This window comes from Pristiophorus japonicus, chromosome 3, assembly GCF_044704955.1.
Source record: "Pristiophorus japonicus isolate sPriJap1 chromosome 3, sPriJap1.hap1, whole genome shotgun sequence".
Classification (NCBI taxonomy): Eukaryota; Metazoa; Chordata; class Chondrichthyes; family Pristiophoridae; genus Pristiophorus; species Pristiophorus japonicus.
The window spans coordinates 98513995-98532918 of record NC_091979.1 but is presented as its reverse complement, the minus strand read 5'-3'; the positions used below and the strand labels follow the sequence as shown (position 1 = coordinate 98532918).

The window sequence follows — 18924 nt, the reverse complement described above, 5'->3', positions numbered from 1 at the left end:
ATTGGACACATTAGCCAAGAAATTGGATTGCACCTTTGTGGATTGTTGATTTGGCTGCTAAACACCTGAATAAACTGTCCACAACATGCACGGCGCCGGCTGAGGTCACGCACGGCGCCGGCTGAGGTCACGCACGGCGCCGGCTGAGGTCACGTACGGCGCCGGCTGAGGTCACGTACGACGCCGGCTGCGGTCACGCACAATTACATTTTGCAAAGGAGGCCTCAAACTGGCGTTAGGCTCCCTATTTGCACACGTAGAGGTTTCAGACACACCCTCTATATCTATGGAATTGTCCGAACAAATATGGCCGGCGATTCACTTCTGTTGCGGAATGAGAGCGTGTACGCCGCTCGTCATATTGGATCCTTAGACGCCCGTTTTACGCCTAGTCCACAGTGCAATTAAATTTCTAGATCATTCGCCCACAACTTCCCTGGGGTTTTTTGGTGCTCCCAGTGCACTATTGCATAAGGTATATGGCACAGATTGGCCCAACCAGTGCATGCTGGCGTTTATGCTTCATTCGAGCCTCCGTCCGTCTTCAGCATATCCCTCTATTCCCTTCTCCCTCATATACTTGTCTAGCCTCCCCTTAAATATGTTATGTATGTAAACCTGTAAATACAATGTCTAACCACCAGAGGGCTTATCCCCTGGAGTCCCAAGGGATCCCACAATCCCTTGGGAGCACCTCACAGGCTGGAGAGGCACTCAGATCTGTAATAAAGGACTACGGTCACACCTTACTTTGAGCTTGCAACATCTAGTCTGACTCTTTATCCAGGACATAACAAAATGCATTTATACTATTCGCTTCAACCACTCTCTCGGATAGCAAGTTCCACATTCTCACTACTCTCTGGGTAAAGAATTTTCTTCTGAATTCCCTATTTGATTTCTTGGTGACTATCTTATATTGATGGCTTCTTCCCCACAAGTGGCAACAGTCTCTCTGTATCCACTCTATCAAAACCTTTCATAATTTTAAAGACCTCTATTTGGTCACCACTCAGCCTTTTTTTTTCAAGAGAAAAGTGACCCAGCCTGTTCATTCTTTCCTGATATGTATACCCTCGCATTTCTGGTATCATCCTTGTAAATGTTCTATGCACCCTCTCCAGTGCCTCTATATCTTTTTTATAATATGGCAACCAGAACTGTACGCAGCATTCTAAGAGTGGTCTAACTGAGGTTCGATACAGGTTTAGCATAACTACCTTACTTTTCAATTCTATACCTCTAGAAATAGACCCTAGTGCTTGGTTTGCATTTTTATTGCCTTGCTAACTGTGTCGTAACTTTCAGTGATTTGTCTATTTGTACTCTCCCGCTCCCTTTGCTCTTCTACCCCACCTAGACTCGCACCCTCAAAGTAATAAGTGACCTCCCTATTCTACCAAAATGTAGGGGTTCGACCTACCAAATCCGGAGTTCCAAAATACGAAATGTTCAGAAATCCAGACATCACGCTGATCTGTGGAAGGGTCGTCCGAAATCCGTAAAATGTTCCAAAATCCGGACATTTTTTTAATCGCCGCACATAGGCTATTTAGGATCCAGCTATTGCTATATAACTTATATTTCACCGATTTAGATGATCACTTGACCAGTTATACATCAACACAATTCTAATTCTTTTGCCACTGACTCATTTCATAAACTGCGCTTGCCATTCGCACGTATGATGTTCCCAAGAGAAAAATATAGTCAAAGATGCCATATGATAGATTAAACAATTATGCAGCAGACATTAAACCACTCGCTGGGTTTATCAGTAATTTACACAAAAGATAGCAAGTGGAAAAATATCTGCAAATAGTGTAACCCGGAATTGCAATCAATAGACTGCCAAAAATAACACTTGCGATTCCCATTTGCATGCTGATAGAACTAATGTTTACCAGGGTATCCTGAAAGTAGACTATGTGCTAGAAATTTGTTTTTTTGGTGATAGCGGTATTTTTTCGGAATTTTTCGCCAAAAATACCGCTAATCACTTTGCTATTTTTTTAAAGGCCCAGTGATAAAAATCGGCATTACACGAGGATTCGCGGCGGAAATCGCGGTCCTTGCCAACTTCAGTCCGAGACCGATTACCACTGTGAGAGGCCTTGGGAGGGGGGAAAACGCACACACAAAATTGCAAAAAATAAAAAATCATAAAACATTCACAAGACACTTAAATATTGAATCGCTGAAAAAGAATTTAAAAATAAAAACATTAACTTACCTTTTTTGCAGGTCTTCATACCTACCGCTGTTTTTGAGGCTGCAACGCAGGTTTTCCGCGGGCGTTTTTTTTGCCCAGAATACGGGTGCGCCAAAAATCAAAATTCAGGATGTCAGAAATGCGTTCCAGAATCCGGAAATACCCGAAATCCAGAACGGCCTCGGTCCCGATGTTTCTAGATTTGGGAGGTCGAACCTGTACCTGTATATCTGTGTTGAACTTCATTTGCCCATTATATGCCCATTCTGCACGTTTATTAATGCCCTGCTGTAATTTGTTGCAGTCCTCCTCAGTATTGACTATCCCCCTCAATTTGGTATCATCTGCAAATTTAGAAATTGTGTTTTTGATTCCAAAGTCTAAATGTAAATTGTGGACAACAGTAGTCTCAACATTGATCCTTGTGGAACAGCACTACCCACCTTCTGCCACTCAATAGCTACCCTTTACTCCTACTCTCTGCTTTCTGTCTTGAAGCCAGCTAACAATCCATTCTGCCACTTGTCCCCTGACTCCACATTCTCTGACTTTGTTCATCAGTCTATTATGGGGTATTTTATCGAAGGCATTTTGAAAATCTAGATAAATGACATTTACTGCATTACCATTGTCTATTCTCTCTGTTACCTCTTCAAAAAATTCAATGAGGTTGGTATAGCAAGACTTTCCCTTTTGAAATCCATGCTGACTATTCGTTATTATATTTTTGGGACGTGAAATTGCCCTGCGCCCCGATTGGAGGTGGTAACTTGCTTGGGGCGTGTTTCCTGTAGAAGTACCTCCCCGGCCGCTGAATTGGCCTTACCGCCCCTGAGAGGAAGTTGAGTGCAATCTCGCGTGCTCCACTTTCTCTTGGGGTGAGTCTAAAGGGGCGCGATCGTCAGCGCTACACACATGCTTCATGTAGCACTGACCCGTTTCAACGCCCCTCCCCTTAGCTTAAAGGGGAGGGCCGCTGTGCACTCAGCACAGCCTCTGATGGCCTCCACTAGGCCATCAGGGCACTGTGGTACCGGGGCTGCAACCCAGCATCCAAAACGGAGTGCCGGGCTGCACAATTGAGGCCTAGGCCATGCCAGGGAACAGGAATTGGAGCTGACCGGTGAGTTGGCAAAACCGCCAAAATGGCGGCGCAGGGCGCTCACGACCGCCCCTTTAACTTCCACCCCATGAGCGGATGATGGCCCGCTTTGCGACCCCTCACAGGGTAATATCTGCTGCGGGGTGGAAACTGGTCGGTGCGCGGCGCTAAGGGGGTCACCATCACCATCAACGCCGGACGCACGGCACGGCACGGCAGCGCCTTCGCTAATTCCCGGGCAGTTTCGCACCCCTTTAGTGCCCTCTGGAGGTACAATGGGCATCACAAAAAGGGACAATTTCGACCCCCCCCCGGTTTCTAGATGTTCTTCTGTTTTCTCCTTTAGTAGGAATTCCATTATTTTTCCTACCACCGATGTTAAGCTGACTGCTCTATAATTCCCTGGACATGTTCCATCCGCCCTCTTGAATACACTGTACTCCTGTATGCAGTATGTGGTCGAAACCGGGCCCACCAGATGGCCATTCTTGGAAGGGGACAATTCCTTTCAGTTGAAAACTTCTTTAGGTGGACCTGCCGGCGCTGTGGCCCAGTGGCTGGTTAAATCTACACCCTCCCTAGTGGGTGCTGCAGCTGTGGATGTTGTTCAAATGACCCTGGAAATTCCGACATGGTCAAAGGCACTTGGGACTAGTGGGCACAAGTCTTGCCCAGTGGGGATTATGTGGCATTGCAGGATCATGCATTTTTAATGTCATTGACGCATAGTTTTGTTTATTTTTTTTAGAGTTAGTTAAAATAAAGTGACCACAATTTAAATCAAAGCACAGCTAGATTGAACTTTTTTTGTGCTTAATGCAATGTTTAAAGGTTTGTATACTACCCCCCACCCATCGACATAACATTTGAAAACTCCTACCTCGTCAAAGAATCCGTATAGTTCCACTTCCCCCGCCCCCCACCCCCACTAACTGTAGAAACAGCCATTTTGTTTGTTCACACTCATTCCTCTGCTAATGGGCTGTCAGTGAGTAGTATGACACATTGTGCAAATGAGTGTTTTTCTTTCACTATTCTTGGAGCTAGAAGGCTTCCAACCTGGGAAATGTTAATACCTGCTGAGTACTCAATTATTAAAGATGTAATAGCAGCGCATTTGGAAAACAGTGACAGGATCGGTCCAAGTCAGCATGGATTTATGAAAGGGAAATCATGCTTGACAAATCTTCGAGAATTTTTTGAGGATGTAACTAGTAGAGTAGACAAGGGAGAACCAGTCGATGTGGTGTATTTGGACTTTCAAAAGGCTTTTGACAAGGTCCCACACAAGTGTTAGTGTGCAAAATTAAAGTACATGGTATTGGGGGTAATGTATTGATGTGGATGGAAAATTGGTTGGCAGACAGGAAGCAAAGAGTGGGAATAAACTGATCCTTTTCAGAATGGCAGGCAGTGACTAGTGGGGTACCACAAGGTTCAGTGCTGGGACCCCAGCTATTTACAATATACATTAATGATTTGGACGAAGGAATTGAATGTAATATCTCCAAGTTTGCAGATGACACTAAGCTGTGTGGCAGTGTGAGCTGTGAGGAGAATGCTAAGAGGCTGCAGGGTGACTTGGACAGGTTAGGTGAGTGGGCAAATGCATGGCAGATGCAGTATAATGTAGATAAATGTAAGGTTATCCACTTTGGTGGCAAAAACAGATGACAGATTAGTAAAAGGGAGGTGCAACGAGACCTGGGTGTCATGGTACATCAGTTATTGAAAGTTGGCATGCAGGTACAGCAGGCGGTGAAGAAGGCAAATGGCATGTTGGCCTTCATAGCGTGACGATTTGAGTATAGGAGCAGGGAGGTCTTACTGCAGTTATACTGGTTCTCCCTTGTCTACTCTACTAGTTACATCCTCAAAAAATTCTCGAAGATTTGTCAAGCATGATTTCCCTTTCATAAATCCATGCTGACTTGGACCGATCCTGTCACTGTTTTCCAAATGCGCTGCTATTACATCTTTAATAATTGAGTACTCAGCAGGTATTAACATTTCCCAGGTTGGAAGCCTTCTAGCTCCAAGAATAGTGAAAGAAAAACACTCATTTGCACAATGTGTCATACTACTCACTGACAGCCCATTAGCAGAGGAATGAGTGTGAACAAACAAAATGGCTGTTTCTACAGTTAGTGGGGGTGGGGGGCGGGGGAAGTGGAACTATACGGATTCTTTGACGAGGTAGGGGTTTTCAAATGTTATGTCAATGGGTGGGGGGTAGTATACAAACCTTTAAACATTGCATTAAGCACAAAAAAAGTTAAATCTAGCTGTGCTTTGATTTAAATTGTGGTCACTTTATTTTAACTAACTCTTTAAAAAAAAATAAACAAAACTATGCGTCAATGACATTAAAAATGCATGATCCTGCAATGCCACATAATCCCCGCTGGGCAAGACATGAATATTGTGTTCAGTTTTGTTCTCCTAATCTGAGGAAGGACATTCTTGCTATTGAGGGAATGCAGCGATGGTTCAGCAAACTGATTCCCGGGATGGCAGGACTGACATATGAAGAAAGACTGGATCGTCTAGACTTAAATTCACTGGAATTTAGAAGAATGACAGGGGATCTCATAGAAACATATAAAATTGTGACGGGATTGGACAGGTTAGATGCAGGAAGAATGTTCCCGATGTTGCGGAAGTTCAGAACCAGGGGTCAAAGTCTAAGGATAAGGGGTAAGCCATTTAGGACCAAGCTGAGGAGAAACTTCTTCACTCAGAGAATTGTGAACCTGTGGAATTCTGTACCACAGAAAGTTGTTGAGACCAGTTCGTTAGATATAGTCAAAAGGGAGTTAGATGTGGCCCTTACTGCTAAAGGGATCAAGGGGAATGGGGTACTGAAGTTGCATGATCATATTGAATGGTGGTTCAGCCTCGAAGGGCCGAATGGCCTACTCCTGCACCTATTTTCTGTTTCTTTGATGCCTATTTAGTTGAGTCTCTGAACAGTACGAAGACCCAAAAGGGCCTGAATTTGCTTACACTGGGTGCTCGAGAAATTAATTAAATTGGAAACTACTGACAAAGACATAAAGTGCCTATTAGCTTTACATTTATAATCCTGTTATATGAGAATTTCTGGTGGGGAAGTGCTTCATGGGCACAAGCACAAGGGCACAATTTAATTTGTTGCTGCCCACAATCTCATTTGCTTGTCCACTACCTAAGTGTATTGTCCATATGTTGAATGTAATGCTTTTCTTCAAATGAGTAACTCTTAATTACATCACATTGATTTGGAGTCCTGATCAAATAAAACTAATTGCTTGGGTTGATTAAAGTTCCACATCTTTGTAATTACATTGTTTATTCACCCCACCAAGTCAAACTTTTTTCTTGCTATTCAAATAGGTGCCTAAGCATTAACTGTAGTTCACATGCACTTCTGAAACAAGTATTCTATCTGAGACCACCCAATTGTTCACTGAAAATAATATGTTCATGTTAAATGGGTGTCAACCAGATACCAAAAGAAATCAAAGAAGTGAGAATTATGAGACTATTGTGGAGTTCCATTCACTGATGTAAAATATTCAGAAAATCAATTTGAGTTTAGATCTTCCTTCAGATTAACTGTTGTAGTCCTTGTGTGCAAAATGAATCTGTATCATTACCAGTGTCCTTCCTATGTATTTGCAAAAGATCTCAGCAAGTGCAGTCCATATTTATATTGACAAGTGTGTGTTTATGTTTTGACATTACTACTTCCACAGGCCTGACAATCTAATCCCACTAAAGGCAATCTGTGTTCTACACAATCGTAAGGGGAAACTGTTCAAGTTGTGAAATTCACAAGAGCAACAAGATCATGGGAACACCATCCTAGTCACACACTATCCTGACTTGGGCATAAACCTTCATCGCCATTGGGCCAAAATCCTGGAATTCCATCCCAACAAGGTGGTTCAAGGAGAAAACTCATCACCACTTTCTCAGAGCATCTAGGGATGGGCAATAATTGCGGCCTTCCCAGCATCACACACATCCCGAGAACAAATTTTAAAAAAATCAATTCCAATTCCCTCTTGTGGCAGGAAGTTAATAATTTGGAATAGGTCAAAAGTAGAAAAGATACTGCCTTAATGAGAGTTATTTGACCAAATCAGCATATAAGGAATTTACTTAATTTGCCCAATAATTTTTGAGTCTTTTTGGTGGGTCAAAGTATAAGAAGTGAAAATTTGATTTTAATTTTCAGAATAGTTTTCTTTTTTGAAAGAAATTATGTGCAGCAATAATTAAAATTCCCAATTCTTGGTTAATTAGAGGCAAGATAAGGTATTGTTTATGATGTAGATCTAGTATCCCAGAGGTTGAGAGGTCAGATCCTACCATGGCAAGTTGTATAATTGAATTCAATAAATGTATGGGCTAGTATGAAGAAAAATGATCATCACAGCTGCCAGATTGTTGTAAAAACCCGTTGTCCCTGAAATTCCGGACGGAGGCTTCTTTCGAACGAATGTCTCTGCCCGGAGAATTTTTACGAATTTACCATGTAGTCCTGGAGGTGCCTCGGCTTCCCGTCCTGCAGGTTCAGATGCAGAAAGTGCAGTCACAAGTGACTGCTTAACCAATCAGATACAGTATTCCACAGCATTCTCATTAATAGCAATGAAAACTCCGTATCTACGAGTTCTCATTGCTATTAATGAGAAAAAAAACAAACACACTAAACACCATAATAAAAAATAAAAAACACACCTCGCATAATTAAAATTAATTGAAATTAAAGTTAATAAATCTTAGAAATGTTTTTTTCCGATTTAAAATTTTTTTTAAATTATGGTTTAAAATAAATCTACCTTAATGGGCAGGGTTTTTAACAATAAAATGTGTTTTCTTAATTTTATTTTACAATGTTTTTGTGTGTTTTAAAAATCTTACGCCTGTAAAAGTAGGCTATGCGCCTGCTTTTATCAGGCACAAGAGTTTTCAGGCCATTTTCTGGGCAAGAGATGGGTAAATGCTGCAATCTTGCCCATGTGAATGTTTTGGCTGCTGAGATACAGAGGATCTGTCAAGCTGGAGCTTGGCAGATCGGAAAACCGGCTTTTGCGATGCCTTCCCGGGTCCGTGCAGACCCGGGGATGACGGGATTTCTAGGCCTAAGCTGACTCCAGGGAACAGTAACTGCCACCCTTACCCAGTCTGGCCTGCATGTGACTCCAGTGCCTCACAATGTGGCTCAGTCTTTCATGCCCGAAGGGAATTGGTGCAGGTTACAAGGGTACACAAACATGAGTGGGAAATAAAAACCCGTGTGCAACGATTTGCAAAACAAACATCCTCATATGACTTCTTAATGCACAAATATTTAGAAAATCCCTAATTCTTGATGCTTCTGTTGCATATCATTGGAAAAGCAAAATTGGAGAAAGGCTATTGCCATCATAAAGTAAACAAAGAAGCACCACCTTGTATGTAAATTGTATCTTTTTTAAGCACTTTTACGTGGATTTCTACCAGGTTGCAATTATGCTTATAAATATTATTCCAACAATGGGAGTGGCAAATAAAGACATCTTTTACATCAACAATAACAACAACTTGCAGTTATATAGCGCTTTTAATGTAGTAAAGTGTATCTCCGGGAAGTTGTAGAGCTGAAGTAGCTGAAGGAGGGGCGAGGCCATGGAGGATTTGAAAACAAGGATGAGAATTTTGAAATCGAGGCGTTGCTTAAGCCAATATAGGTCAGCGAGCACAGGGGTGATGGATGAACGGGACTTGGTGCGTGTTTGAGCAAAGGCAGTTGAGTTTTGGATGACCTCAGGTTTACGTAGGGTAGAATGTGGGAGGCCAACCAGGGGTGCGTTGGAATAGTCAAGTCTAGAGGTAACAAAGGCATGGATGAGGGTTTCAGCAGCGGATGAGCTGAGGCAAGGGCAGAGACTGGCGATGTTATGGAGGTGAAAATAGGCGGTCTTAGTTATGCTGCAGATATGTGGTCGGAATCTTCAGGGTCAAGTATAACACCAAGGTTGCGAACAGTGTGGTGCAGCCTCAGATGGATGTTGGAGAGAGGGATGGAGTCAGTGGCTGGGGAATGGAGTTTTGTGACGGGGACCAAAAGCAATCGCTTCGGTCTTCCAAATATTTAATTGGAGAACATTTCTGCTCATCAGAGAAGCAGTCTGACAATTTAGAGACAGTGAAGGGGTCGTGAGGTAGAGCTGGGTGTCATCAGCATACATGTGGAAACTGATGCTGTGTTTTCGGATGATGTTGCCAAAGGGACAGCACATAGATGAGAAATAGGGGGCCAAGGCTAGATCTTTGAGGGACATCGGAGGTAACGATGCAGGAGCGGGAAGAGAGGCTGTTGCAAGTGATTCTCTGGCTACAACTGGATAGATAAGAATGAAACCAGGCGAGTGCAGTCCCACCCAGCTGGACGATGGTGGAGAGGCGTTGGAGGAGGATGGAGTGGTCAACTGTGTCAAAGGCCGCAGACAAGTCAAGATGGAGGAGGAAGAGGGATAGTTTACCTTTGTCACAGTCATTTGTGACTTTGATGAAAGCTGTTTCTTTACTGTGGCAAGGGCGGAAACCTGATTGGAGGGATTCAGACATGGAGTTGCAGGAAAGATCAGACCTTGTACCTCTATGTCAAACCATTAAAAAAAAATACACAAGACAAAAGCTTTTTGTGGTGGAAATATTGCCTGAAAGTAGTGCTTACTAACTCACAAACGATGGAAATCCAGAAAGGTTTAGTCAAAATTAATCCCCATAAAGCGTAATTCTGATTCAAAGAAAAAAAAATTAAAATTAATCATGAGATTTACTATACATTCAACCTACTCGTGTACAGAAAATTTCAATTGATAACCCTTGATGCATTTTGGCAAAAACTGCTGTGAGTTAGGGCTAGACTTTTCCGAGAGCCCCTCAACGCTCGATTGCCCCCCGAGAAAAACCGCTAATGTTTTGCAAGTAAAGCTGGCAAGAATTTCCTTAATTAAGTTAAAAATAATCGCCCGGCGAGAAAATGGATCTTTCACCAGTATTCTCGGCGGTTAAAGGTGAAACTAAGTGAAATGGGCGGTTCTTAAAATTAAAAAAAAAAATTCAGAGACTGCGGTTGGGCCGAGGGAGGGGGGAAAACTTAAAAAAAAAAAATTTCACTTTTTAAAAAAAAAATAAAAAGTTAAAAAACACTCCCAAGACTGTTTTAAAGCTAATTGCTGTTTCACAATTAAAAATAAATAAAGACCCTTTCTTTGCAGAGTACTCGCCTACCACCCAGTCTAAGCAATTTTCACAGGGCGGTTCCCTTGGCGATCTGGACGGGCTTCCGTTGAGGCCAAACTTGTGCCCTGGCAATTTTCTTGGTAGTGCATGTCGGCGGTTTGCTCCTGGCGGGCGTTTTGAGATGTGGGCGGTACCATTCAAAAAGTAAGGGGGAAACTTTCGCCGGGCGGTTTCCCAAAAACAGCTGTACTGCCGAGAAAGCCGCTGAAAATGAAGGTGAAAGTTTAGCCCTTAAAGTTAATTTCCGATCTAAATTACTATGGTAAATATTTTAAATCTTTACAGTAATGAATTCCTTTTTAAAATGAAAATAGTTAAAGAAGGTGAATGAAGCTGGGCAGGTTGAAGGAGTATTAGTGGGAGAGCACTTGGGTGCCAGTGACCATAATTCAGTCAGATTCAAGTTGGTTGTAGATAAGGACAAGGATAGGCCTGGAATAAAAGTTCCGAATTGAGGAAAAGCTAACTTTGCTAAGTTAAGGAGTGATTTGGCCATAGTGGACTGGAAACAGTTACTTGTGGGTAAATCAGTATCGGAACAGTGGGAGGCATTTAAGGAGGAGATCGGAAGGCTCAGGCCAAACATGTGCGCTTAAAGAAAAAGGTTGGGAATAATAATTCTAGAGCCCCTTAGATGTCTAGGGACTTAAAGGGGAGGATTAAGAAAAAAAGAGACGCTTATGACATATATCAATGGCTAAATACTATAGAATCTTTAGAGGAATGTAGAAAGTTTAGAGGCAAAATTAAAAAGGATATTAGGAATGCTAAGAGAGAGCACAAGAAATTCTTGGCCAGTAAAATTAAGGAAAATCCTAAGACGTTCTATAACTATATTAAGAGTAGGAGGGTAACTAAAGAAAGGGTAGGGCCTATTCGAGACCATGAGGGTAATCTTTGTGTGGAGGCGGAAGATGTTGGTAAGGTTCTTAATGAATACTTTGCATCTGTTTTCACAAAGGAAAGGGGCAATGCAGATACTGCTATCGAGGAGGAGTTTGATATTCTGGATGAAATAAATATAGTGAGAGAGGAAGTATTAAAGGGTTTAGCAGCTTTGAAAGTAGATAAGTCCCCAAGCCTGGATGAAATGCATCCCAGGCAGTTGAGCGAAGTAAAAGAGGAAATAGTAGAGGCCTTGACCATCATTTTTCAGTCCTCTTTGGATCTGGACATGGTGCCAGAGGATTGGAGGACTGCTAATGTAGTACCCTTGTTTAAGAAGGGAGAAAAGGATAGGCTGAGTAATTACAGGCCTGTCAGCCTAACCTCAGTGGTGGGAAAAGTATTGGAAAAAATCCTGAAAGACCGGATAAATGTACATTTGAAAGGCAAGGATTAATTAGGGACAGTCAGCATGGATTTGTTAAGGGAAGATCGTGTTGGACTAACCTGATTGAATCTTTTGAGGAGGTAACCAAGAGGGTCGATGAGGGTAGTGCGTACGATTTAGTATATATGGACTTTAGCAAATCTTTTGATAAAGTCCTACATGGTAGACTGGTCATGAAGGTTAAAGCCCATGGGATCCAGGGCAAAGTGGCAAGTTGGATCCAAAATTGGCTTGGAGATAGGGAAGCAAAAGGTAATGACCGATGGATGTTTTTGTGACTGGAAGGATGTTTCCAGTGGGGCTCCGCAGGGCTCAGTACTGGATCCCTTGCTTTTTGTGGCATATATCAATGATTAAGATTTGAATATAGGGAGTGTGATTAAGAAGTTTGCAGTCAACACTAAAATTGGCTGTGTGATTGTTAATGAAGAGGAAAGTCATGGGCTGCAGGAGGATATCACTCTACTGGTCAGGTGAGCAAAGCAGTGGCAAATGGAATTTAATCCAGAGAAGTGTGAGGTGATGCACTTTGGCAGGGCCAATAAGGAAAGGGTATACACATTAAGCGGTAGGCCACTTAATAGTGTAGATGAAAAAAGGGACCTTGGAGTGCAGGCCAAGTGGATAAGGTGGTTAATCTTGCCTTTATTGGCCGAGGCATAGAATATAAGAGTAGGGAGGTTATGCTTAAATTGTATAATACTTTGGTTAGGCCACAGCTGGAGTACTGCGTGCAGTTCTGGTCGCCGTAAGGACGTGTTTGCGCTAGAGAGGATGTGGAGGAGATTTACTAGGATGCTGCCTAGAATGGAGAGTCTTAGTTATGAGGACAGATTAGATAGGCTGGGTTTGTTCTCATTGGAACAGAGGAGGTTGAGAGGAGACTTCAATGAGGTGTACAAAATATTGAGGGGCCTGGACATAGTGGATAGTAAGAGCCTATTCCCATTGGTGGAGGGGTCTATTACGAGGGGGCATAGTTTTAAGGTGGTTGGTGGAAGGCTTGGAGGGGATTTGAGGGGGGGTTTCTTTACGCAGAGGGTTGTGGGGATCTGGAACTCGCTGCCTGGAAGAGTGAAGAGTGGTGGATGCAGAAACCCTCACCACTTTTAAGAGATGGTTGGATGGGCACTTAAAGTGCAGTAACCTGCAGGGTTACGGACCTAGAGCTGGTAATTGGGATTAGACTGGATGACCTTTTGTTAGATGGCGCAGATATAATGGTAAGTACTGCAGGGAATCGAATATGGCCAGGGTGATCTCCTAGACTAGTTTCGATTGCCTGGACGGGTCGGAGAGGAATTTTCCCAGATTTTTTGTCCCTGAATTGGCCTGGGTTTTTATCTGGTTTTCGTCTCTCCCAGGAGATCACGTGGCTTCGGTTGGGGTGGAGTGTAGAATGTTTCAGTAGAAGGGGTTTCGCACTTGTGAGGCGGACTGGTTGGGCTGGGTGCTCTTTGCCTTTCGGTCATTGTTCATAGGTTTATATGTAACCTTTAGGGCTGCTGACCGAGGGCCGTGCAGCTCTTTGTCGGCCAGCGCGGACACGATGGGCCGGAATGGCCTCCTTCTGCGCAGTAAATTTCTATGTTTCTATTGAAATATTTCTCTCTCTCAATGTCAAAATCGTGTTGTTTTACTCTTCAGCTGTTGCGTCTCAGCCATGCTCCTCCCAGGGGTATGGTAGTGCAATGGTTAATCTAGAGAGAATGCGAGTTCAAATCCCGTCATGGTAGTTTGAGAATTTGAATTTAGTTTTTAGAAAATCAGGAAATATAAAGCTCGTAAATTTGGTCTGGCCTATGTGTGACTCCAGTTCCACACTGTGGTTGATGCTAAACTGCCTCTGAAGTGGCCCAACAAATCACTCTGTTGTATCAAATTGTGACACCACCTTCTCTGGGTAATTTGGGATGAACAATAAATGCTGGCCTTGCCAGAGATTCGCACATCCTGAGAATACAATGGCCGAGAAATCCTGGTTAGCTGCTTTTCGCAGGCGATCAGGTAAAAAAAGTTTTAAAAAGATGCGCACTTACCTTATCCTGCTGCACCCACGAGAGATCCCAGTCCTGAGGCTTCCCCTCACTGCACGTCGGAGCGCGTGCACGACAGGACATGCGCAGGGCTGGAGCTGCAGTCAAATGGCTCTGGGCAGCCAAACCGGTAAAGTATGTTCTCATTCATAATAATGGGAACTCCGTAAGTTGGAGTTCCCATTATTATGATTGAGGAATCTCCCCCAACCACCCAAAACACCAAAAAAATAGAAAAAATACACCATGTTTTTATTAATGTAAATTAGTTATTTATGTATTATTAAAAAATACATATTTTTCCGATTTAAAAAAAAAAAAAAGTTTTTAAAATTATGGTTTAAAATAAACTTACCATAGTGGGGAGGGTTTTTAACAATAAAATGGGATTTTTAAATTTTATTTTATTATGTTTTTGTGTATTTTAAAACTCTTGCGTCTGTAAAAGTAGTCTGTGCGGCCTGCTTTTATTAGGTGCAAGAGTTTTCAGGACAGCGCTGGGCACGATATGGGTAAATACCGCAATCTTGCCCATGTGAATGTCCTGGATGTGGAGATGCGGAAGCTTGACAGGTCGGAAAAGCTAGTTTTCAGCGCATGCGCATTGTGCTCCAGCAGAGGATATCTGAAGAAACCTGACTATATACCGGAAACCTGCGAGGGTGTTCGGGGCAACCTGAAGATGGATACAGAAAGAAGGTATATGTAGTTTTAGCAGGATTCCCCACTCCCCTGCAGGATTATCTTTGGGCCTTGTTTGTTCTGGCAGCTGCTCTTCAGCTGAGGCAGAAGACCCTGATGGCGTTCCTTACCTTCCCTGATCCCAGTGGGCCTGTGTTGGGAATGGTTTGTCTGGCCGATCAAGCCCATCGCTGCACCCATCGAGCATCCAGGAAATGCGTGGAAGTGGAAAATTTACCTATTTCGTTAGCTCACCTGGTTTGGTGAAGGCAGTCTTCAATTGAAGGAAATGCATTGGGTTTTTTTTTTAAAAGGATGGGGGAAATATTGTATAAGTAGGGTAATTTAGAACAAGCTACAGAGAATCATTTTGCTTCTGCCTAGGTCTCAAAACTGCACTGATCGAGAGAGAGGACTTCTCTTCTGGGACCAGTAGCAGAAGCACTAAGCTTATCCACGGAGGAGTACGATATCTACAGAAAGCATTCACAAATTTAGATTATGAACAGGTATAAATAATAAACAAAATTGTGTTAGTATAAATATGCCTAGCATTGTTTGTTCTAAAAGAATATGTATTTATGTATTATTTCTTGCTTATTATGTTATTATCATGGAATGACTCTGCATTGAGTACATTTGCCGATAAACACAGCTTTGAACTGCTAATCTGTCTACATTCTTTTCAGACACATTTAAACAGTTAATAAATTATATCCATAATATGTGTAACTGCCAATTATTTTCCTTTTTATAGTATAGACTAGTGAAAGAAGCAGTCCGGGAACGTGCCAACTTGCTTCAGGTTGCTCCACATATTGCAAAACAATTGCCTATAATGCTCCCTCTTTACAAGTAAGTATTTCTTAATATAATTGAAATGCCACTTAGGGGGTTTTGTCTATGCTTTACTGTTGAAATATTTCCTAATATTGCACTAGCTATCTGTCAAAACGGTATGAAAATTAATTTGAACTTAACACAAGTAAAGTTAATCTTGGTGATAATTGGATAGACATTCCTCCAGGCATTGCATTTATCTAGCCTACCATTTGTTTGCATTTTGTACATTCTCAAAATTCTACCCTCATATCTGCAGTAATAGTGGAGCTCTTGTGCCAACTGCAATTGAGTTGGTTAAATGGCAATCAAATGTACCCCTTGCAGAATTGCACTGTTGGTAAGTTCCCACATTTTGCGCATTTATAGCCCATATTTAAATCTAGCACAGCACCGTGGAGTGAGCTGTTCCCTTCCAGGACAACACAGCTTCTGAAGAAACCGTCAGCCCAATTTTAACTCGGGTGAGTAGTGGTGTGAGTTAGAAACTCTACCACTGCTCAAGAAATGAGCTCAGGTTATTTTAACTTCCGGGTTTTATTTAAATCCTGCCGGTTGATTTCCCATCCATTTAGGTTGGTGGGAAGTAGCAGGAAATCGCTCATTCAAGGCTGCCTGCCGAGACCAGGTAGGTCTGCGGAGGTCATCACCATTGGGAAAGGAAAGGGGTGAGTCCGTAGCAGGGGAGGCCCATGTTTTCCTGGTATGTCCTGGAGATGTTAAAATTGCAGTCGGGTCCCCATCCAACCTCAAGATGTAAGAAAGGACCATGCTAACTTTAGGCGAGTGTTCAGTTGAGCAGCTTAAAATCGGGTACTATCATCTCCTGGTGTCTCCCAAGGCAGGAAGGTAACCTAAGAGATTTTAACAGCCCACCTGCCCCGGTTTCTGCCAATGTGGTAGGGTTAAAATCATCACCTTTATTTTTTTGCTTGTGGCAGCATAGGCAGATATCGAGAGGCAGAATTATAGGAGCCAGTAGCTCTCCAGGTAGCGTGTATATCATACGAAAGGTCAGTGGTTTGGGAAGTTGTGCCTCAGCAAGAAGGTAATCATTGATCTTTTGTGGTCAGCTGCAAGCAAACTACAGTCCAACATTAGCTCTGCACTACCTAACGCTTTGAAAGTTACCACAGCCTTAATTTCTACACGACCGGGTCCTTCTAGCCAACGGTTGGATACATTATTGTCATCAGTCAATTTGTGATGGATTGTAGGTAGTAGGTCACAGGTGCCCCTTTGCAATGTTCAAACACACATGTGGGGCTGCATTTTTTGCTTTTGCGATTTCGGGGCACTAATCATGGCGGGGCATTAAAGATGGCGCCTGAAAATAGTTTTCACCCTCGACTGCAAGTTTCGGCAAAAATGTAAGTTGAAGGAGTGTTGGCATTAACACGGGCATTGCACAACGGACTTTGTGTGCCCGAGCAGAAACTTGCAGCAGTAAAGAAGTTTCATTGTTGTTAAGTGCCCTGCACCATAACGTTGTATATTGTATGGTTTAATTTGGGTGGGGGGAGTTTTTGTGACTTTGTTCCAGTAAAATATATGAATCATCATTTGCCATTGATTTCTTGTGCATCATTCTAACATTCACCGGAGATGTGCCTTTATGGGGGCACATAGCATCTCCAACATTAGCTCCATCCCTCAGTTTCCTCCATTTAGGAGAGCCAGTCCATTACGAGCTGGCGATGTGCAACTCTTGGTCCGGCAGCATCTCCACGCTGCCCCCCCCTGGGTGGGGTGGCTATCCAATGGGGGCCTCGCCAGGCTCCTCTTCATCATCCTCCGCCTCCTGAGGCGGGCATGCAATCCCCACTGACAATGCCTGGCCCCTCATGATGGCCAAGTTTTGCAGCATGCAGCACACTACAATGAATTCGGATACTTGTTGAGGGGAGTATTGAAGGCTGCCTCCAGAGCGGTCCAGGCTTTGGTCTGCCTGTAGGAGATGGCAAAACTCTGTCAGCACTTCCTTTCGGAAGCGCAGCCTTCTCACACATGACTCCTCAGAGAGCTGGCGGTATGAGCGTTGGTGCCTGCAAACCCGTGGGGGAGGGGTGAGGCCTCCTCCCCGGATGTCTTCGGCCTCTCATCATCTGGCCGACATAGCCAAGAGCCCTCCTTCTAGCTTGACGCCACCTGGCAATAGTGTGGAGAATGATACGCTGTCGAAGTAGTAATGCCCCCATTACATTTTCTCACTCAAGTTGTAAGGGCAATATAATGACAGATAAAAGTGAAGTTTGCAAGCCGGAGCTTCACGAAGCGTGATGGGCGCAACCATTGTAGTCAATGTGACCTGTGATGTAGGAACCTCATCCCACCATTTAAAAATGCTGCCAATACCGCCTGCCGCATCCTGGGACCGCCTGGTTTTTTCAGGTGTTTCCTGGGGCGGGTGTTAAGTGAGGAATAAGGGCCAAAAGTTCCATCTGGGGCACTTGCGCAGCATTGTACAACGACTGACGCCTTGATCTCGGCCAAAATGGACAGCGGGGCAGTAAGCTTTTGCGCCAGTGCTGATCAATAGCTGAATCTAACCGGCTGGGCGGTAAATCCTGGACTCCTGGCATTATGCTTAAAAACAGCATTTAACACCCCGCCGGGGCACTAACCGGGGTGCAAATGAGCCAAAAATCCAGCCCGTGGTCTTTAGCACTGACCAGCAGCAGATAAGACCGATTCATTTAGGTTGGAATGGTGGCTTCCTTGGGGTCTGCTGCAGAGATCTACTCGAGTCAGCCACTCCTTTAAGCAGTCTGGTTGCCTGTGTCTTTCGGAAGATAATTCTCACTATCCTTTATCTACTAGTGTAGTTTCAGAACCCAGGGGTGTAACCATAAAACTCCCTTGTGTTCTGGACCAGAGTCCACGTTTTACGTACAAGTATTTCAATCCCTCCGAAGGCAGACCTTGTTAACACTAGGTGAGACAACATTCTATTTGAATTATAAGATGCTTTATTCTACAGAAGACAAAACCTACAGAACACTGATTATGATGAGAGACACTTGGTACTATCAATACTGTTTGGCTTCTATTTGCTTACACCAAAAATAACTTGCGATTCTATTCCAGCTTAATCAGACAAAATTGACACCTAGCCAAAGAGGAGATGTTGGGAGGGGTTGGTCAGAGGTAGCTTTGAAGGAGGAGAGAAAGGCGGAGAGGTTTAGGGAGAGAATTCCGCAGCTTAGGCCCTGGACAGCTGAAGACATGGTTGCCAATGGAGGGGTGAAGGGAGTGGGCATTGCCGATGAGGCCAGAGTTGGAGGACATGAATTCTCTGAGGGTTGTAGGGCTGGAGGAAGTTCCAGAGGTGGGAATGGATGGAGCCATGAAGCGATTTGAACTTGAGGAAGGGAATTTTAAACTGGAGGTGTTGGGGGACTAGCAGTCAGTAGAGGTCAGCGATCACCGTGGTGATGGG

General features: G+C 43.5%; 1 protein-coding gene across 2 annotated transcripts in view; it reads left to right on the top strand.

Moving 5' to 3' along the window:
* gpd2 (glycerol-3-phosphate dehydrogenase 2 (mitochondrial)) overlaps positions 1 to 18924 on the top strand; it is a 231470-nt gene that overhangs the window by 104064 nt on the left and 108482 nt on the right. For both annotated transcript variants that reach the window (XM_070875618.1, XM_070875619.1), the window contains exons 4-5: positions 15030 to 15154; positions 15403 to 15500. In XM_070875618.1, the coding sequence (XP_070731719.1) occupies positions 15030 to 15154; positions 15403 to 15500 (223 nt within the window). The remainder of the gene's footprint in view (positions 1 to 15029; positions 15155 to 15402; positions 15501 to 18924) is intronic.